Consider the following 22,787-nt stretch of genomic DNA (forward strand, 5'->3'; position numbering starts at 1 on the left):
TAGACGCTAGAGCACAGTGCAGCCCTCTGGATTGTTGGTTCTTATTGAACTATTCAACCCATAACCATATAATCAGGATAATGATGTATAGAAGACTATGGTCCCAAAACATGGAATGCATTGCTATTAGATTTCAGGAAGAGTTTCACAAATCAAAATTTGTTTTCTTCAGTAATTCAAAAAACTACTTTTTTAAAATGTTAAAATATTTTAACAATTCTAATAATATTCACAGCTTTATTCTAGAGCCATTCCGATATTAACAGGGGCAGAACTTAAAACAAATGTGATGACTATGCATACATTTACCCCTGTCAAAACTGGTGTGACTTCATATAATTGCTTCTGTATTTCCCCATCTTGCAGGTTTTGCAAAATGAAATATTTATTCACTTTACTTTAAAGAAGATTGCTTTAACCCTTTCATTACTGTATTTCTGTTGATATACTCTGGGGTTTCTTTCAATTAATTTTAAATATAACAAAGAATTTAGTAAAATTACTTAGTTATCATTAAGCTAGTGTTAGGAACATAAATTGTTACTAAGATTTGGTGGAAGATTTTAATTCAGAACTTATACAAACAAGACATTTGTACCACAGAGCCAGTGGTGGTTTCAGCCAGGTTGATATCAAAAGGGTTAAATATCAGTTGCATCCAAAACTGCACAACCTGAGTTTGGGGAAAAAAGCCTAAAAAAATTCACTTCATTTCCAAAATGCCAAATATATAGTAATATGCTTTGTCAATTGCACAGAATGCTCCTTCTCTATCTCTCTCAAATGCTTTATATCTATATACACACACACACAGAGTGTGTGTGTGAGAGAGAGAGATTTCTGGCAAGGACACAATATTTAGCTTTGCAACCATAATATATTACCAAGTATGTTAAAAGGTTTACAAGTCAATATTGCATCTTAGCTTGTGTGCAGTGTGCTCATTTTAAAGTTTATCTCTTTGGATTTCCTACAGATATTTAGAGTAAACAATGCAACTGAAGATAAGAAAAATGGCTAACAGGTGCAGGTGTATATGCAGGTTTCAAAAGTTCTTGCACTTTCATGATGGGTTGGATGTGGTGCTGATGAAAGTACAATAACTCTTGAAATATGCATAGACACCCATTACTGAGTTTTCTGTCTTCCACTGCCTTATTTACCTAGGCATATTCATTTACAAAACATTGTAACATGCAGTGCTAGCTCTGAATTCTATAGGAAACCGATAGAAACAAACAACAAAAGTGTATGTGTGTGTGTGTGTATATATATATATATATTATATATATATATATAATATATATATATATATACATACATACACACACACACACAATTTATCTTAGTTATCTTAGATACTTATGGATAAATTTAGAACCTATTTCTGTCCTAAGCAAAATCTATTTTGTTTTGGGGATTTTTAAATTACAAAAATAAAATTTCTAAGAGCCTAGGGTGAACAAATTTCATTCTATTTGTAGTTGTTATAAACCATAACTAAAATGTTACAGACTGAAAAACAATCAGTTTACATTGAGATAAAGAATAAAAAATATATTCTTAAAACTAAAACTTAAAACACAAATTAGAGCTAAAATGTTTGAATGTTCATCAATATTAGTGATCCATTTCTAAAACATTTTCACTGATATGATTATCCAGTTCTCTTCACATTTCTCTCATCTATACTTAAAATATTTTGCAATTATTCAGGCATGTTAATAAAATACGATGTGGTTAGGACCATTTTAAATTTGGAAACCTAAGGTTATGTACTGTGTTCTGTCTTTAGCAAAAATTGATTCAGCACCAACGCTATGCTCTATGTTTGGCTCAAGGATATATCATGGTGGTACTACAAAGGTTAAAACGCTTCTATGGCAACAGAAACTCTTCCTTTATGAGTCTGGTCAGTACATGTTTAAGTCTGATAATGATGACCCACTGTACAGCATTCAGATAATTAAATCTGTAACCATACAGGGTTCTTTGCCTCTACAATTCTTACTCATTTAACTAAATAAGTTCCCTAACATCAAACTGTAAGCCATGATGAATATCAATGATGTCTCTAATAAGGAAGTCTCACAGTAAAAGCATAAAACCATGGACAGTCAAACTCCTATGTGGTTCTTTGCCTCCAGAAATTATATACCTATGAATAATCAACTTCTCATAGAGCTGCTAGACCAGTGGTTCTCAACTGGAATCCATATGACCCTAGGGGGTGCAGGTCCATATGATTCTTGGGAAGTCCATATTACCTTTGGGGATCTATATGATCCTTGGCGGTCCATATGATGTTGGGGAGGGCCCATAAGATCTTTGGGGAGGGTCCATATGACTTTTGGAGATCCATATTATTCTTGGAGCTTCATATGACCGTTGTGGGGGTGGGCATATGATCATTGGAGTCTGTATAAGATTTTGTTGCTAAAATTTATGAGCAATAAATTGGTTCTACTTGCACCATACACGAAATATTTTAACATTTTTTTTAATATATAAAATCCCTGATAATATTTAATAATAAAAATAGGATTTTTTTAAAAACATTGAATTGATATGAGGATTTAACTGAGCCAAATAAGAATCAAAGGGGGTCCACAGGTTAAAGACGGTTGAGAACTTCTGTGCTAGATTCTCAGAGTGGATCATCAAACACAGCAAATACATCAAACCTGCAACTCTACCACTTGAAGGTTGTAAGCACGAAAAAAGACTTTAATGATGCCCTCAATAAACAATAGAATTGCAGTCAGCATGAGGAAACAAAAGTTAAAAATTTTTAATCTCATTCAACGTGGAATCTATATTCTCTGTAGCTCTTCAGAAAATGAAACTTTAAAAATTTGTGGCATCAACAGATGAAATTCTTTGAAAGAATTCCTCAATAACTTCTGTGTAGAGTTCATGTTTACAGACCAAAGTCACAGTCACCCGTCTTCTGGTAAAAGTTTAATAAACATGTACTCAACGAAGAAGAAATATTGTGTAATTCTTCAGCTCAATGTAAAATTGTTTTCATTACAACTTGTAATAAACAACAGAATACCTCTGTCCCTACACGAGTGCTTTTGTAACACACAGAGCGTGTGTAAAAATAGGTGGTTCAATGTATGGATGGAAATCTAGGGCCGTACAAAATGAGAAGGGGCATTCAGAGTTATTAATCCATGTAATAAGTAGTTTTCGGAGTTGGGATATTTATGGAAGAGAGAGGTTATGTTGTCATAAATAAGAGAGGTTCTTATGGGTAAGACTCACTTATCCAAGGAGGATATCATTATTATATATGGCTGGACTTTCATTAAAAGTGGAGAGATAGTCAAACGATGGAGTACCAGCCCACGTCTTCCGGCGTTCAACTGAAAGAGGAAAAAAAAAAAAAGAAAAGTAAATAAATAAATTTAAGAATTGACATTCACATTCCAAAATATGTTTTTGCTTGTAACATCATATAAACAAATGAGCAACAGAGTAATAACATCAACATTGATATATTTAGCAACCACAATATACTGCTAAGTATATCAAAGGCTTTATAAGTCAACACTGTGTCCTACCTGTGTTAGCAGTGCAATTAAATCGCACAGCTAACACAGGTAGGACACAGTCTTGACTTATGAGTCTTTAATATACTTGGTATATTGTGGATGGATAATAAAATATGGGGTCCTTACCATCAATTAATATGTGTAGCATAAATATTAATATGCACAGACACCTGCATACAAATACATCTGTGTGTGTGTATATATGTGGGGGGAGGGGTATGTCTAGCTGTAGAAACCATGTTGAAGTAGATTGGAACCTGGTGCAGCTCTCCGGCTTGCCAGCTCTGGTCAAACCATCCAACCCATGCCAGCATAGAAAAAGGACATTAAATGATGATGATGATGATGATATATAACAAGCTCAAATATTCAAAAGCAGACTTTCAAATAAATTGATATTGATTACTGTCACCACAAAGAAATACAAAATACTCAGTCAATGAATCTAAAAACATTCAAAAAGAAATGTTAAAGTTTATGGTAGATGCGGGGAGTGGGGGGGGGGTGTAGATGTTAAATGATGGTTTAAGAAAAATTAAATCAAAACAACAAAAAAAATATACCGGAACCATCAAACAGCAGGATTTTGACAAACTGGAATAAGACTAGTATTAATGATAAGACAAACAAAACAGTGCATCATGTGCAGTGTGCGGTGTAAGGATGTTTCATGCAGCAACACCAACTGGAAACAATGTAGACACAATCTGAAACCTTTTCTGAAGTAATAAATCATTTGAAGATAAATGAAAAACTTACAAGTTTTGTGATGTCAATGCAAACAGCTGCTTTGTGTGACAAGATCTCATTTAAAGCAACTATTTTATAAAAAAGCAGATGGCTTCAAGTTTCTCTGTCAACTTTTCTGAGATGTCATTGTAAATTTTTAATTTATATTTTTTAAAGCAAATATCTTAGCTAGCATCCACTTTACTATTAAATTTTCATGAAACAGGTGTCCAGAGTAGTTGTAGCTAATCGTTCTTCTAGACTACTCACTGTTCATTCATTGAAAGCAGAGAAGTTACCCCTTCTAGTCACAAAATTCTAGCAGTGATACTGAAATAATAGTTTGCTGATGAAGTCTAATAAAATAAAATAACATGTCCACAGTCATCACCAATAAAACTAAAGATCAGGATCACTACCCAATGCATTCCATGTTTAATTTTTATTAATTCAAATTTCAGAGTTGTCTCACTTGAATATTTTTTTTACCAGGTTCATTAACTAAACATTGTAATTTAAGTTGATTAAAACCTTATTACATCAAGTATGCTAGCGTTCGCTTTATTGTTAGTGGGTGACATAATTTTCCCCAGTGATTTTAATTCAGTTGCTACCTAAGTCACTCAGTGTTAAGTATCCATAAATTAGTAATGCTTAATTAATCCATGAATTAATAATGCTTAACCACCCTATATACACCATACTAGTCACACTCAATTTACTATATGTTGCTCTAGTCTCATTATATAAATGTACTATTCACTGCACTAGTCATATCGCATGAATATACTGTACTAATATATACTACAATAAAATGGCAAGCAATCAGAACCATTAGCATGTCAGGCAAAATGCTTGGCAGCATTTCCTCTGAGTTCAAATCCCACAAATGTCAACTTAACTTTTCATCCCTGCAGGACCAATAAAGTATAGTGACAGTCAAGTACTGGGATCAATGAAATCAACTTGTCCCTTCCGTTCAAAATTGCTGGCCTTGAACTCTGCGATGGGCCAATGTACTGTTCAGAAGGACTGCTGTGATCTCAGTCACCTAGTCACCATGGAAACTGGGCAACCAGCTTTATGAGTCCTAGGACCCAAGAAAATTCTTCGTAAATCACACTACATATCTGCAGAGAATACAGCACTAATCACACAATGTAGATGTACCAGTCACTTTATAGGAATGTACTACATGCTGTACTCATCACACCTCCAATCCATCTTCTCCACTCATTATTCCTGGGAGTGTCATAGGTTTAGAATCCTCAAACCCCTTCTCTGTAGGATCCTATCAGAAACAACCACCGTTTAACTTTCCAGCAGACTTCCCATGCATGTCCAACTGAAACTATAGATATTATCCAGCCATCTCATTCCTGGCCTGCCTCTAGGTCTCCTACTGGTTGGCTTGGCTTGGCTTGGCTTGGCTTGAAGAATCTGTCTTGCGATTCTTTCTTGCAACATTCTAATCACATGTTTGTAGTACCAGGGTTGTGACCTCTCAATGTAGAGATAATGGCACAATCTAGAGAGACTCCCTGATCCCTGAGCTATGCACCCAGTAGAATAGAGTGAAATAGGAAATATTGAGATATTGTGAAATTGTGCCACATCAGCTTCATTAAGGTTCCAGCTGGATTCCCAAGAGCGACCAACAGAGATATTATCCAACCTCACTAAAAATGAATCTAATTGCAGGATTAAGGTCTAATCTTGATTTACCTTCACCAAAGCTCATTTTCAAAATACCCGAGTGACACATCATATCGCATTGACGCAACTATGAACTACATATAAACTTACCTTAATTCAACTATGAACTATATATAAATTCACCTTAAATTCTATAATTAAACTGCCCAGGAGAGAAGTTACTAATCAGTGAAATTAAAATCTAAAATCAGTAAGTAATTAAACCTAATAATTAACTTATTACATTAATCATATCACATTCCCTATTGATTAAATTAAGAATAAACTGACATGATACCATTTTATTATAAATTAAAGTAACGAATGCTTTAATTGGTTGCACATAATATCTAATGAATACCACAGCTGAATAACTTTGCATTAAATGATTAGACATCAGCAAACTACGTTTGCAATTACATTTGTGATGAATGTTGTTTCATTAATAATCTAATTAGCCAGTAAACAATTTACATGTAGATATTTTTCAGTCATCTTGGTATGTTTTCAATCATTACTGTAAAATAATTCATTGCTTTTTAATCAATACATATACACACGTGTGTGTGTGCGCGCGCATTTAACAGACAGAAACTGAAAGAAGCTGTTGCGTGCATGTGCGTGTATATATATATATACATACATACATACATATACATTATATATATATATATATATATATATATATATATATATATATATAATATATATATATATATATATATACACACATACATACATATATACGCATGTCTCAATGTGTCTTTGTGTTTATGTTTGTCCCCAACAATTGCTTGATAACCAGTGTTGGTTTGTTTACATCACCATAACTTAGTAGTTCAGCAAAATAAATACAGATAAAATAAGTACTAGGATCTACAAAAAAAAAAAAAAGATGTACTGAGGTTAATATGTTTGACTAAGCCCAAAAAGGTATTGCTCCAGCATGGCCACAGTCCAATAACCGAAACAAGTAAAGAATATATATACAGGCAGAGACATGGCTGTGCGGTTAAGCAAATGGTCTCAGATTCAGTCCCACCACACAGCACCTTGCCCAAGTCTCTCTTTACATAAGAATAAACTGTTGTTGACCGAGTATAGTCAACTAAAAAAGCACCCAAGGCTACTTTATTAGCTCTCTTAATTATACAGAAGGCAGAGCTGACCCAGGCAGAATTTCAATAGAAAAAAAAATATACTTTTCTATATTTTGGGGATGAGGAATTATTTACATTATTTACAGTGGACAGATAGGTATCCTCATCTTGTTTGTTGTTATCACAATGTTTCGGCTGATGTACTCTCCAGCCTTCATTGGGTGTTCTTGGTGGAATTTCAAACCCAACCCTTTATTTGACTAATTGGGTACACTGTTCTCATTCCTAACATATGTTGCCAATGTTATTTTTCACTGCCTGGGATTGAACTTAGAATTTGAGGTTTAACAGCTTGGTGTGCCAACAAAGAGCTTATGAAGTATTTTGTATGCAGAGTGAAGCCACTTGACACAGATTGCATGTGCATTATGTTTTAACATTCTAGCTCACTTCCACTGTTTACAACAGTGCTTGGAAGGAAGGTGTGTAGCATGTGATTGGATTCTAAGTTCAATCTGAGGCAGGGACTTGAAAAATAATATTAACAGAAAAATAACATCAGCAACATACGTTAGGAATGAGAACAGTGTACCCCGTTAGTCAAATAAAGGGTTGGGTTCAAAATTCCACTAGAACACCTGATGAAGGCAGGAGAGTACATCAGACGAAAGGTTGTGATAACAACAAACAAGGTGAGGACAAATATCTGTCCATTGTAAATAATGTTAAAAAAAATATTTTTCAATGCAGATTAACTGCTTCGGCCCTTTTCAAAAGTTACGAATAATTAGTGTGGGTACATGTGTATGTGTGTGTGTGTGTATATATATATATATATATATAACAGGAACAGGTTGTGTGGATAAGAAACTTTCTTCTCAACCATGTGATCTCAGGTTCAGTCCCACTGCATGGCACCTTGGGCAAGTGTTTCTGCTACAGCTTCAGGCTAACCAAAGTCTTACGAGTGAATTTGGTAGACAGAAACCAAAAAACGCCCATCATGCACGTGTGTGTGTGGTCATTTAATGTCCATTTTCCAGGCTGGCATGGGTTGGATGGTTTGACAGGGGCTGGCTAGGCAGAAGACTGCACCAGGCTGTCCATTTTGGTATGTTTTTTATGGCTGGATGTCCTTCCTAACGCCAACCACCTTACAGAGTGGAGTGAATGCTTTTTGCCGTGTGTGAGTGTGTAATATGCAGGCCTTGTCTTGATATCATGAGATGCTTGTAAGGGAACATCACCAGAATGCAAGTGATGTTGTTCATTTCCAGTGTTCTGTAAATAACCTGTCTGGACAGGGGAAATATTATCTTGTCTGGAATGGTTGGTGACAGGAAGGGCATCCTGCCATGTAATTTACCACAATGAATTTCATATAAACCATGCAAGCATACAAAAGTGGGCAATAGATGTGTGTGTGTGTGTGATAGAGAGAGTGAGAGTGAGTGAGAGAGAGATTGTGAGAGAGAGAGAGAGAGAGAGAGAGAGAGAGAGAAAGAGTGAGATAGAGAGAAAGAGTGGGTGAGTGAAAGAATGAGTTAGTGAGTGAGAGTGAGTGAGTGAGTGAGAGAGTGAGTGAGTGAGTAAGCAAGCATACATTCACAATGGAGTTACTCAGATAACAATGAAATATTTCGGTGTGCACAATGAATTTTAGAGAAAAAAATTAAACAACAATTAGAAAGGAGTTATTCCAATAGATACACAAAAAAATCAGGAAGGGCATGGTTAGAAATCCCCAATACGCTGAGTAGATCAGTGCCATGAAGGCAAAAGTGGAATATAGAGAAGGGTGCTTGGAATGGTGACAATGTTTATAGTGATAGGGGTGTTTGTAATGGTAAGCACGACAAGTGATACAACTTTATATTAAAACAACAGAAGGGGTTCTACTCTAAAATAAAACAGGTTTCATGATAAAGGATAACTGCGCTGATCTAAAATTAAACACCAGAGTAGGTGGTGGAGGGTGGGGTGCAGGCAGATTACCTTCAAAGAATCTTTTGTCAAAGGACTCAGTAATGTCTTACGTTAAGACATGTTTTGTACATCTTGTACAATCAAACAGTAGTTGGAACTTGTTTTAGAATCTCTGCAGCAAGATTGTAGAATACTTCCAAATCCACTAAATCTTCGGAATTTCCACAAGAATATTTCGGAGCAATCTCATGTATTAGAGAGACAAATTCTTGGAGATCTGAATATGTAGTCCTGATGGGGGTAACATCCATTGTTTTGGCTAAAGATGGGTTGCTGGATTTCAAGGGACACACACCTTCCTTTTGAAAAGGACCTCTTTCCATAGAGTATAGTTGTGGGCTATCTATAAAGGAAGTTCCTGCATGATTTTCAGACTGGGTGTCTAACTGTTTAGAAACTGCAGTTGGTTGAAGTTCTTCACATACATTCTCATCACATTTCATTTTAGATTGTTCTTTAAACAGATCGGTTTTAGAAGAAGTTAGGTGAAGCGCCTCTATAGAAGGTATGATTTCAACTGGACGAACAGGTATTTCTGCAGCATCTTTTCTGTCTTTAAACAGAGTTTCCAAATATTCCATTACAGATCCCATAAGATTTTTATTTTCAAAACCCAATTTGGAGAAATCGAAAAGTGGTAATTCACAAAATTTATTATAACAGACTTCTGTTTCAAAAGATGGCGGACTCTTCAGAATTCTGAAAGATGCAGCTTTGAATTTTGAATGACATGTTGAGTGATTCAAACTATTTTCAGGAACAGTTCTAGAGAACTCGGAATTTTTTTCATGTAACCCATCATCACAATTTCTACTTGAAAAACAACTAGTGTTAAGAATACGGTCGCGAATATTAACAGAACCAGATATTAAATCATGCATAAATAGATACAAGACACTAGATGCCAGTTTAGAGTCTATTTTAGGCTTTTGAAGATTAACAGAAGACTCCTTAGTCTCCACTTCAGGAATGAAGTGTAGTTGGTGAGGCACTGACTTCTGTTGATGGCTACATGGATCTTCAATAATATTTGATGATAAAAGCTTAATTCTTTGTTTTGAAGGATTTTGTCCTTCAAAATATAAATAATGAAATGATAATCAGTGATTATAAATTGATAAAATTCAAAATAAGAAGGAAATTATTTTAAAAGAAGTTTTTAAATAATTTAATTAGAAATATTATAAATGAATAAATAAAGGAGTTTCAGTAGAAATTTACCATGTGATTAATTTCATGAAAATTGCTAAAATAATAAAAACATATTTTAGCAAAATTCAAAATTAAATAATATTATTATATTTGTTAGAAAATTAAAAAAATTTTTTTTCAAAATATGAGAAGAGTGCAGAAAGCAAATAAATAAATAGTAATATTTTAGGAATAAATATGTGTAAATAATAACTAAATTTATCATTGATAAGAATGGAAAAGCAGACAAAATGAAGACAAAGTTGAAAGTTATACTGGCTAAAATGGGGTGGGAGAAAAAAAAACCTGTTGTAAAATAATTTGATTACAGAAAGAGGAGCTCCCAGGAGCAGCCTATCCTGAATTCCTCTGTTATTGCCTGGAGGATTATGATGAACAAGAGGGGGCTGAGCACCAATCTTTGATGAACCCCTACTTTCCCTGAATTCTCTACTGTACCTGTTGCCCAACCTCACCTTACTGGTAGCGTCCCTGTACAAGGCTTGTACAGCTCTCACCAACCACTTGTCTATCCCTAGTTTCTGCATTGACCACCAGATAAGAGATCAGGGGACCCTGTCAAAAGCTTTCTCCAAGTCAACAAAAGCCAAATACAGAGGTTTATCTTTGGCTAGGTATTTCTCCTGCAGTTGCCTTACCAGAAATATAGCATCGGTTGTACTGGCTATTCTTCACGGTAGTTGACACTACTAAGCTTGCTAGAGTGGAAAAATATAACTTTTTCGTTACAGATTTCATCATCAACCTTTAATGTCCATTTTCTATGATGGCATGAGTTTGATGGGTCAACAGGCTCCAATGAGCCACAGAGCCACACCAGAACCCAACATCAACTTTGATATTGAATAATTGGAGCATGACTGAGATGGGATGGAATGATAGTTGGCTTCTGAGAAATGTCAAGAAACCCAAGTGGAAGGAGTCTCCAGACTGGGAAGACTAAAGAAAACATGGAAAGAAGTGGCAAAGTTTCATCTTAAGATGTTCAATCTTTATGGCTGTTAAGAAGGGCACCCAGTTGTAGGAACCATGGCAAAACTGACAATGGAGCTCGATGTAGCCTTAAGACTCACTGGAGCCTGTCAAACCATCCAACCTATGTCAGCATGGATGAAAGATTTAATTATCAACAGAAAAAGAACATCAGCAACACACCTTAAGAATGAGAACAGTTTACTCCTTTCGTCAAAGGATTGGGTTCAAAATTCTACCTGAATACCTGATGAAGGCTGGAGAGTACATCAGCCGAAATGTTGTGATAACAACAAACAAGAAGAGGACAAATATCCGTCCATTGTAAATAAGATACAAAATCCCTCATCTCAAAAATATAGAATGGTATGGACAACAAATGTTAAATAATGATGGTGATGAAATCTGTACAAAAAAATTAAATTAAATTAAATTAATGCAAAAATACATAAAAGCTTACCTGCTGCTGCCTTACTTTTACGGGTGACTTCCATGGCGAGCTCTTGTGCTATGGTTAATAGCTTCTCTCTGTTTTGTCTTTCTTTAGCAACATATTCATGGAGACCATCTTTCATTTCTTCTGGAGCAGTTTTAGCCCATGAATGAACACTGGAAGGGAAACAAAAAGAAAAAACACACATTATTTCAGTTATATTATTTCAGATAACCAATAAAAATTTATAGAAATTTTTAATTCTTTTCTTTTCACTTTCAGAGAAAAATTATTATTTCAAGAATTATTAATTTGCTAGCAAAATTATTATTTCCTGAATATATAATACTTGTCAAAAATACTTTCTAATGAATCACTAAATTTCAAATGATAAACTACTTCAATAGTTAGATTTCAAATGGTATAACTATATTTTTTCTTTAAATAATGGGCCTGTAAAAAAAGTACCCATGACATCACCATATAAAAAAGCACCTGTGACAGAACCACATAAAAAGCACCCAGTACACTCTGTACAGTGGTTGGCACTAAGAAGGGCATCCAGCTGTAGTAATTCTCCTAAAACAGACAATTGGAGCCTGGTGTAGTGTTCTGGCTTGCCACCTCCTGTCAAACTGTCCAACCTATACCAGTAGGTTAAATAGACGTATGATGATGATGGACCTAAACTGGTAGTTTACAAGATTCTTGCAGTTCTATATTTAAGAGATGAGGAATTATGTACATTATTTACATTTGATGGATATTTGTCCTCATCTTGTTTGTTGTTAACGTTTCGGCTGATATATCCTCCAGCCTTCATCAGGTGTCTTGGGGAAATTTCGAACATGGGTTCTCATTCCTAAGGTATTTTTCGATGTTGCTGTTATTATTATTATTATTCAGGTCACTGCCTGGAATCGAACTCTGAATATTGGGGTTAGTAGCCTGTGCTCTTAACCACTACGCCATATGCCCACGAGCATAATAATAATATTGTTGTATTTAGGAATAGTCATTTATCCAGTTTAGCCAATAAAAACACACGCACTATATACTTGGTGTTACTTTGCTTCAGCATTATTAATTTTTTCGATTAATCTTAATCTTATTTCGGCCAGAGTTCTTTCGTCACACTCCTAAACATAGACACGCATAGAGGTATACGCATGCGCAAATAAAGACACATACAAAAGGAATACAAAATAGCTGACCGTTAGTAAGGAGAGACACACAAATAAGAAAGAAAAAAGCAAAGGACCACTGATGAGATCACAGGAGTGTGACGAAAGAACTCTGGCCGAAATAAGATTAAGATTAATGTAAAAAATGAATAACGCTGAAGCAAAGTAACACCAAATATATAGTGCATGTGTTTTTATTGGCTAAACTGGCAAAATGACCATTCCTAAATACAACAATATCTGTTTCAACACACGATTTCACATAAAAAATCTTGCAAAACAAATATATAAATGTAACATAATAATAATAATAACAACCTTGAAAAATACCTTAGGAATGAGAACCCAGGTTCAAAATTTTCCCCAAGATACCTGATGAAGGCTGGAGGGTATATCAACCTAAACGTGTCAACAACAAACAAGATGAGGACAAATATCTGTGAAATGTAAATAAGATTCTTGCAGATAACAACTTCACTGCCCTGTTATGAGGTTTGAACTCACAACACAACACCAGTAGCTTCTTCCACCAATGCTTCAGGTCAACTAAATTTCCCCCAAAAGGCAAAACATATGAACCCAGATTGTAGAGAGTTGAAACAAAATACTGCAAAAATCAATCACTGAGTGACTAGAGTCACAAATGTTATATCTCTAGCAATCAGCACTGACACATATAAAGCACATTTTGTAAATTACAATTTAATTTCAAAATACCAAAGTACTTTGAAGAAAAAAATTTAATTTTAAAAAATTCAATTAAAAACAATATTCAGAAGACATTTACCTCTGTTCTGCGAGAACTTTCCTAATTCTTTCTGATTTTTCTCTTCGTTTTTCTTTCTCTTCTTCACTTAAATCTTCATCATCAGAATCTGGCATGTACCGTTCAGGTATCAACACTTTTTCAGGCATCATTAACTGAAATTCATTTACAAAAATAGAAAATGCTGTGACATTTAGGCATAGAATGTTTTCTAAGTCATGAAAATAGCATTTCACATATCTTCATTATCAGCAAAAGAAAACAGACAAAAAAAAATGTATTATACACAAGAACATCAAGTTAGTAATTATAATAATAATACTGATGAAGATAATTAAATACCCAAGGATTAATATTATTAGGTTTCCCCTATATTTAACATGTATTTGCTTATGTGTGCTTAGATCCATCCATCAATGTAAACGTAATTGAACATAAAAGCTTCATTATGAAACTGTATAAAAGATATTAGTGGTAAAACATTGCCGTTATCATCGTTTAACATCTACTTTTCCATGTTTGAATGGGTCGGATGGAATTCGGTGAGGTATATTTTCTACGGCTGGATAATCTCCTTGTCACTAACCCTCATCTGTTTCCAAGCGAGGTAATAAAACCTCCATGGCCAGATATGCTTTTCATGAAAGACAGGAAATGAACAACATCGTTTGTATGACAATGATACTCGTTTATAACCATTATGAGATGTCAAAACAAAGGTATGCACAAACACATACATACATAGGTGTGTGTGTGTGTGCGCATGTGTGTACACACATATGATGTGCCTCTTTCAGTTTCCATCAATCAAATCTACTCAGAAGGATTTGGTTGGCCCAGGGTGATAGCAGACAAGTGCAGGAATAAAATTTGTTTCGGCAAGTGAAAACCCAGGTCCAAAATTGTTTTTTTTACAAACAAGGATAATTTTTTTCAATCTTAATGTGAAAACAAATACAAGTATAATAATAATAATAATAATAATAATTATTATTATTATTATATTTGTACATCAATTAAAGTAAGGTTTCAAATCAGTTCAAAAATGTTTCTATGATCATTCATTTTGGCAAGGAAGATTTTCAGGAGGAATTCCAAAGCATTTTCTTTGTCCCCAGCCCCAAATTTTAGGGGCTGCACTCACACTCCCTGCACCTGAACCGATGAAAGCAGAAGACACTTGCTGAAAGTGACACATAGTAGAACTAAAACCAGATATTCCAAGGCTGAAAAATAAGCTTCTCAACTGCCCAGCCTCACCTGTATCTAGTTCTCTTAATCAAAAAAAAAATAATAATAATAATAATAACCATGATCATAATGAGAAACCTACTTCTCTGTCAATAGTCAGTTCATCAAAATTATCAAGAGTTGAACTCTGTATAATATCAGGCATGTTGTTCATCTGCAACATCATAAAAAAATTTTTTAAAACAATGTGAATACATTTGTACATGTAATAAGTAGTTTATTTGAAGAACTGATGAAGGCATAATATTGATCTCTATGAATAAGGGCACAAATTTGAAGGGAGATAATGTAGTGAATTGTAGTAACCCTGGCAGGATAAAACATTCAAAGACACAAACTAAATACAAGATATTTCACCAGTTCACCAGGAAGACTACTCTTTCTTTTCTACTCTAGGCACAAGGCCTGAAATTTTGGGGGAGGAGTCCAGTCGATTACATTGACTCCAGTACGCAACTGGTACTTAATTTATGAACCCCAAGTGGATGAAAGGCAAAGTCAACCTCAGCAGAATTTGAACTCAGAACATAGAGACAGACAAAATCCCACTAAGCATTTCATCCGGCATGCTAATGTTTCTGCTAGCTCGCTGCCTTGAAGGCTACTCTTTCTGCTGCCAATCAACTGCTCTGTATTTTCATGATTACAAATGCAATTAGAATTGTTAAGATCTTTAGTGTAAACCAGACGTGCATTCATAATCATCGCCATTTAATTTCCATTTTCCATGCTGGCATGGGTTGGACGATTCAACAGAAGCTGGGAAGCCAGAGGAGTGTATCAGCCTCCAGTGTCTGCTTTGGTATGATTTCTATAGCTAGATACTCTTCCTAACACCAACCATTTTGCAGAATGGACTGGAGGCTTTTATATGTGGTACCAGCACTAGTGGGATCACCAAGTAACTCACAAGACAAGATGCCCACCTTGACTGAATGGGGAGAAGAACTGAAGAAAATGGTTTTATGCCAGGTGATAATAGGGAGATAGGAACAGGTGTCTTGTTGTAGTGGAGTTACATGGCCACCCCAGTTAGAAATGTAAGATGGTGGTGAAGAAGAAGTGTCAGGGCGTATCCTCAAGTTACAAAAACTTCCCACCAAAAAGAAAATATTCTAGCAGATTCTAAATTAAGCAAAAGGAAACAAAAACTCCTTCATTGCAATGAAATATCTATCTTATTGTTTTTATTTGTTTGAGTTATTAGACTGCGGCCATGCTGGATCACTGCCTTGAAAGAGTTAGTCAAATCAACCTTAGTATGATCGCCGTTTTATTTTTTTTTAAAGTCTGGTACTTATTTTATTATTCTCTATTTGTTGAAGTGCTAAGTTAGAGGGACACCAAAAAAAACCCAACAACACCGATTGTCAAGTGATGCTGGGGGACAAAACAAAAAAAACGTAGGTACTGGGGTTGATCTGTTTGATAAAAACCCTTCAAGGTGATGCCCCAGCATGGCCACAGTCCAATGACTGAAATGAATGAAAGATAAACTATGAATTTAAATGATGAAAAGAAACTAAGAACCAACTCACCAGAGAGGAACCAATAATAAGGTCTCCAGCAGCAGTATTAAGGGAAGACTTTTGTTCAAGAGCATGCTCCAGTTTAATTGGTTCACTACTTGAAATTGTAAGATAACGAGCTCGTCCACGGGGTGACCTTTTAAGTTTGGAGTCAGGTGAAGCTGGAAAATGGTAAAGGGTCAAAATTAGACAATGAAAGCAAAGAGATGGAATATGTTTAGTTAAATTATGTCGCTAGCAGTTGTTGAATCAGCCACCAACACAGAGACAGATGCTAAATATATATGAAGCTGGCAACACCAACAATTGCAGCTGCAACAGTCAAGGCAAACACAAATTGCATTAGTTGACATGTCTTTTTTTTTATGGAGATGAAAGATGACACCAATTAGAAAGTTGTTTCAATGATGAAGCTACATACGAAATGTGCAGTGTGGACAGAGGCATTAAAAGCAGAGCAAAAAAAAAATGTAAGAAAAGGTAGAAAGCATCACACTGAAATATCAAGTTTTTAGCAACTGAGCAACAATAATAACAAAAATAATAATAATAATAATAATGATACAAATAATGTTGTGCATGAAGGAAATGAACTAAAAATAATGACCTGCATCACATGGGGGGTGGAAAGAAAAAGATGAAAGACCCCAGAAGAAAAGCCAGGGAAAACAAAACTACTCACATGGTGGTTTATCTGAATGTTAAGGGAATAAAATAAAATAACTAGGTATATATATGGAGATATATACATATACAGAGATGTGCTTTCGTTCAATGTTTTATACTAGGAACAAGTGGAACTAAATTTGGAATTGCAAGACGAAAATTCTGTTGTTTTATAAATGTCCATGGAACTAATATCAATATATACTTGCACGTGTGTGTGTGTGTGCGTGTGTGCATGTGTGCATGGCAAGAGGAGTTATATAAACATATCCATTAGCTTCCTTGGAGCCATCAAGATGCCTCTGAGGAAGCTAAGATACAGAAGCACTCAGCTCTGAGTGCACATCCTCTTATAGCAGAAACAACTGTAAGCTAATGAAGTTGATTATCTCACTCCTGTCCCCTTGTTATTTATTAATTAATACTATACTCTGTACTCACCTAATGCTCTACTTTAAAGCATAAATATATTGAGTTTTAACAACTGGTTATTACTGTCATCACCATCATCATCATCATTAATTATTGTCCATTGTCCATGCTGGCATGTGTTGGACAGTTTGACCAGAGCTGGCACGCTGGGGAGCTGCACCAGACATGGTTTCTACAGCTGGATGCCTTTCCTAACGTCAACCACTTTACAGAGTGTGCTGAGTACTTTTTACATGGCACAATACAGGTACTTTTATGTGACTATACTAAGGTGAACTCTCCCTCCCTCTATACACACACACACACACCTCAAATGAATGCATGTATACATGTAAAGGCAACTGAAACATGTGTACACATATATGTGGAAAATTTGGAAAAGAGAGACTTATTCTGACTGTGTTATGTAAGGTTTGTATCAAACAGACAAGAAAGCTCAATGTTATTAATATTTATTAGACTGCATCCAAATCCAACAACTTTGAATCAACAGAGTAACAGTTAGGAGGAAATGCTATAACTCAAAGCAACAGCAGGATTCGATTTAGACAAATATCAACATTAAAACAATATCTTTTAGTTATTAATTGCACAATGTCATTAAGCAACTTCTTAAAAGTTTTGGCATTGTATGAATGATGATATTAACATGTTGCTCAATCAAATATTAATTAACAAATACAAAATATAGACAAGCATATCTATTTTAGCAGAAGCAACAAACACTAAAATAAGTATAATGTAGTAGCTGGACTTATATAACACAGCATAGAGCTTATGAATTAATTCTATGGAAGAATTAGCACAAATAGAAAAACATAATCCTTCATTTGTCAGAGCTTAATTTTCAATTTAAAAATCCTAGCAAATATTTTAACCCTTTCGTTATCAACCTAGTTGAAACCAACTCTGGCACCTCTGGCTCTGTAGTACAAATGTCTTGTTTTCATAAGTTTTGAATTAAAATCTTCCACCAAACTTTAGTCACAAATTATGTTCCTAACACTAGCTGAATGATAACTAAGTTATTTTACTAAATTCTTTGTTATATTTAAAGTAATTACAAGAAACACAGAGTATCTCAAAATAAATAAAGAAAGAAAAGGGTTAACGTCTAATATATTCTTATAGAAAATGTCTTACACAACTAAAGTTTTGCTAATCATATCAGAAAGAAATGGAGAGTAAGTTTTTTTTTTCTTCTTCTGTTTATGGAATTGATTTAAAATAATCTTTCTTCACCTAAATAATATAAAATAATATTGAAATCATTTAACATCCATTTTCTATACTCGAATGGATCAAACAGTTTGACAGGACCGAGTGAGGTGCAAGACTGCACCAAGCGCCAATGTCAGCTTCGACATGGTTTCTAAGGCTGTCTTTCCTAACACCAACCACGTTACAATGTGTAATGGGGGCTTTTTCCATGCCACCTGTACTAGTGAGGTCACCAAGTGACTCGCAAGACAGGAAAAGAAGAGGAAAACACCCCCTCAATTAAATGAGGTGAGGAGTATTTGAGGGGTGGAGGGGCTTAATGCCAGGTGTTGAAGGCTAAAGTATGAGAGAAGCTACAAGCACAGGTGTCTTGTCATAGAGAAGATTTATGGCTACCCCAACATTACATAAAACTTGGTGGGAGTAGCTGGCAGAGGAATAAAAAATGGCAGAGCAAACTGTCAAGGTTCAAGAAGGTGAGCATAAGGGAGAATATGGACAGTGGATTGGAGGGTAGGGTGTAGTTTCAATTAAAAAATTATTGGAAGTTATTCCGTAGCCATTCCTGTGGATCACTTAATGGTTTTTGGTATTTTTCATAACGACAAATCATTTATGAAGTATAGAACTACTCATTACAAAAAAAAAAAATCCTGTAAATCCAGGCAACAGCTCAACAGATGGATTGATTGCCAAGTAACAGCCGGGTAAGATTATTAAAACAACCTTATGTCATTTTTCTGATCACAAAAACCTGCTTAGTTTATGAGAGAATTTTCCCAACAGATGAAAATTTATTCTTTAATGATAGTCTCATAAAATAAAAAATTTCACACTCACAGCAACAAACAACCTTAATACATGAACCAACAAAGAATTCCCTAGATGATTAGCCAGCCTGCTAGAAATAGCAATCAAATCTGTTTCAAAACCAATCCCAACAGTCTTTAAAAAAAATAAAATGGATGTATTGAATAATGTAGTCTGGGATACATTTGTCATCCTTTAATGTCTGCTTTCCACGCTGGTATGGATCGGATGGTTTGACAGGGTCCAATGAGCTGCAGAGCTGCATCAGGTCCCAAAGTCAACTTTGTTGTGGTTTCTTTGGCTGTATATTCTCCAAGGCACCAACCACTTTACAGTGTGTAATAATGGGTGTACCTGTTCATGGCACCAACACTAGTGAGATCACCAAGTAACTAGCAAGACAAAATAAAGGGAAAAGGGAAAAAATACACTTGACTGAGTAAGGATCTATTAGGGAGAGGATGAGGTGGCTTTATGCCAGCTGTTGAAGGCTAAAGTATGATAGAGGGACAAGCACAGGTGTCTTGCCGTATAGGTAATACATGGCTACCCCACATTATATAGAGAGGCGGTTGAGAGTATCAGAAAAGAAGATAAAGATAGAGGTGAGAGGGTGCCAGAGCAAACCCTGAAGGAACAAGGGGGTGAGCAGTAGAGAGGATATGGACAGTGGAGGAGAGGGTGGGGAGTTTCAATCATAACATTATTACAGACATTGAGAGGTTAATGTACGATGTTGTGAGAAGCACAGGTGTTTTGCTGTTGAAGAAGTACATGGTTACTCTGTATTATGTGGGTGGGGAGTAGATGGAAGAGAGATAAAGAGGTAAATGTCAGGGTACCAAAGCATACTCTCAAAGTACAAGGTGACAGTCATCATCATCATCATCATGGTCATTTAACATCTGCTTTCTATGCTGGCATGGGTTGGACAGTTTGACTGAGGGCTGGCGAGCCAGAAAGCTGCATCAGGCTCTAATCTGATCTGGCAATGTTTGTACAGCTGGATGCCCTTCCTAATGCCAACCACTCCAAGAGTGTAGTGGGTGCTTTTTACGTGCCACCAGCATGAAGGCCAGTCAGGCGGTGCTGGCACGCTTGAATGGTGCTTTTTATGTGAGACCAGTCAGGCAGCACAAAAAAAAAAAAAAAGATGGGAGTGTCATAACTGGAATGTCTAAATATAGGTTAGCTCAATCAAGGTTGATTTAGGACAAAACATTAGTAAAAACCTTAAATAAAAGTTTTTAAACATTGAAAAACTGCTTAATTTATGCTTATGAAATCTTCATATTTACCTTCAATTTCCGAAGAACTGTAGAGGAATTTGATTCCACTAACATACACACACACATGCGCACGCGCACGCACACACCTCATTGTATATCAACATTTATTCTCTTATTCTCACTTGGTTTAAAAGGTGTTGAGAAATACTGACAGGCTGATATCAAATTGATATAAAAAACACTAACAGCAACAACAGATAATTGCAATAAACCACAATTTCAAATATATTTGCTCCAGAAGCAGCTAATTGTTTTAGTAGGTTTTTTTTTTTTTAACACTAAACAGTATGGAATTGAATTATATTCTTTAATTAGCTGTAAGATAGTTTTAAGCAAGATTAAATATTAATGGATTTTAGTAGCAATAATAGACAAAGCAGTTGCATACATCAGTAAGCTAAAAAGCATTTGGTGCTTCCTTCAATCAAATATTAGCAATACAATCAAACAGAAAGTACCGGAAAATACTAATAATTATCTAACAGGTAAACAGGTAATTTACATCTATTATTATCATTTATTATTATTATTATTAAAGGCAGCAAGCTGGCAGAAACATTAGCATACCAGGCAAAATGCATAGTGGTATTTCGTCTGTCTTTACGTTCTGAGTTCAAATGTTGCTGAGGTCGATTTTGCTAGGGTCGATAAATTAAGTACCAGTTGTGTACTGAGGTCGATCTAATCGACTGGCCCCTAGAAAAGATTATTATTACTGAAGGCGGCAAGATGGCAGAATCGTTAGCATGTTGGATGAAATGCCTAGCGGTATTTCATTTGTCACTATGTTCTGAGTTCAAATTTCGCCAAGGTCAACTTTGCCTTTCATCCTTTCGCAGTTGATAAATTAAGTACCAGTTACATACTGGATTCGATCTAAATCGACTATAGCTCCATCCCCCCAAATTTCAGGCCTTGTGCCTTTAGTAGAAAGGATTATTATTATTATCATTATTATTATTGAAAGTGTTGCACAGTATCCAATATTGTGATGCTGCAGGTTGTGGATATTGTGTGGATCAAGGATTTGTGCTGTCTATCGACTCACAACAAGGACTTTTATTATTATTATTGTTATTATTATTATTATTATTAAGGTAGCGAGCTGGCAGAAACGTTAGCACGCCAGGCAAAATGCTTGGCAATATTTTGTATGCTGCTGTGTTCTGAGGTCAAATTCTGCCATGATCGAGTTTGCCTTTCATCCTTTTAGGGTCAATAAATTAAGTACCAGTTGCATAATGGGGTCGATGTAATTGACTCATCCCCTCCCCCAAAATTGCTACCCTTCTGGCAAAATTTGAAACTTATTATTATTATTATTACGGGGGTGAGCTGGCAGAATAGTTAGCACGCTGGGATATATGCTTAGCAGCATTTCCTACATCTATGATCTGAGTTCAAATTCCACCAAGGTCAACTTTGTCTTTCATCCTCTTGGGGTTAGTAAATTAACTAACCAGTTGAACACTGGAGTTGATGTAATCAAATTACCCTTCCTCAAAACTTGCTGGCCTTGTGCCGAAATTTGAAACCATTATTATTATTATTAACAACAATATGGCTGTGGATAATTAATTCAACTGACAAAGAACCAAGATTATGAGGTTTTAGTGTTCTTTTACTAGTTTCTGCTCGAGGGCTGCAGTCATGCTGGAGCACCTGACAATAACATGACAACAACCCTAGCCTCTATAATATAATAAACACTGTCAGTGGCAGGCTGGTAGAATCATTAGCACGCCAGGCGAAATACTGACCCACCAACTGGAAGGTGCTACAGCTCAGGGTTAAAATACCTGATGATCACTAGATATCCTCTGATAACATCAGTTCCTCCTGGTCTAAGCTCATTTCACTTTGTTGAATGGAAAAGGAAAACCTTCTAGGTGCTATCAATAATATATATTAACGACAGAGGCAGTAGCAATACTGTGAGAGGTAATATTTAT

At 35.4% G+C, this 22,787-nt stretch overlaps 1 protein-coding gene across 4 annotated transcripts in view; it reads right to left on the reverse strand.

Annotated features, from left to right (window-relative positions):
• Nucleotides 1–2,552: 2,552 nt before the first annotated feature.
• LOC115213919 overlaps nucleotides 2,553–22,787 on the reverse strand; it is a 186,512-nt gene continuing 166,277 nt past the window's right edge. For all 4 annotated transcript variants that reach the window (XM_029782905.2, XM_029782907.2, XM_029782906.2 and 1 more), the window contains 5 exons: nucleotides 16,427–16,578; nucleotides 14,971–15,042; nucleotides 13,659–13,792; nucleotides 11,715–11,863; nucleotides 2,553–3,371 (listed from right to left, as the gene is read on the reverse strand). In XM_029782905.2, the coding sequence (XP_029638765.1) occupies nucleotides 3,271–3,371; nucleotides 11,715–11,863; nucleotides 13,659–13,792; nucleotides 14,971–15,042; nucleotides 16,427–16,578 (608 nt within the window). In that variant the 3' untranslated portion in view covers nucleotides 2,553–3,270. The remainder of the gene's footprint in view (nucleotides 3,372–11,714; nucleotides 11,864–13,658; nucleotides 13,793–14,970; nucleotides 15,043–16,426; nucleotides 16,579–22,787) is intronic.

Source organism: Octopus sinensis, linkage group LG7 (genome assembly GCF_006345805.1).
Source record: "Octopus sinensis linkage group LG7, ASM634580v1, whole genome shotgun sequence".
Classification (NCBI taxonomy): domain Eukaryota; kingdom Metazoa; phylum Mollusca; class Cephalopoda; order Octopoda; family Octopodidae; genus Octopus; species Octopus sinensis.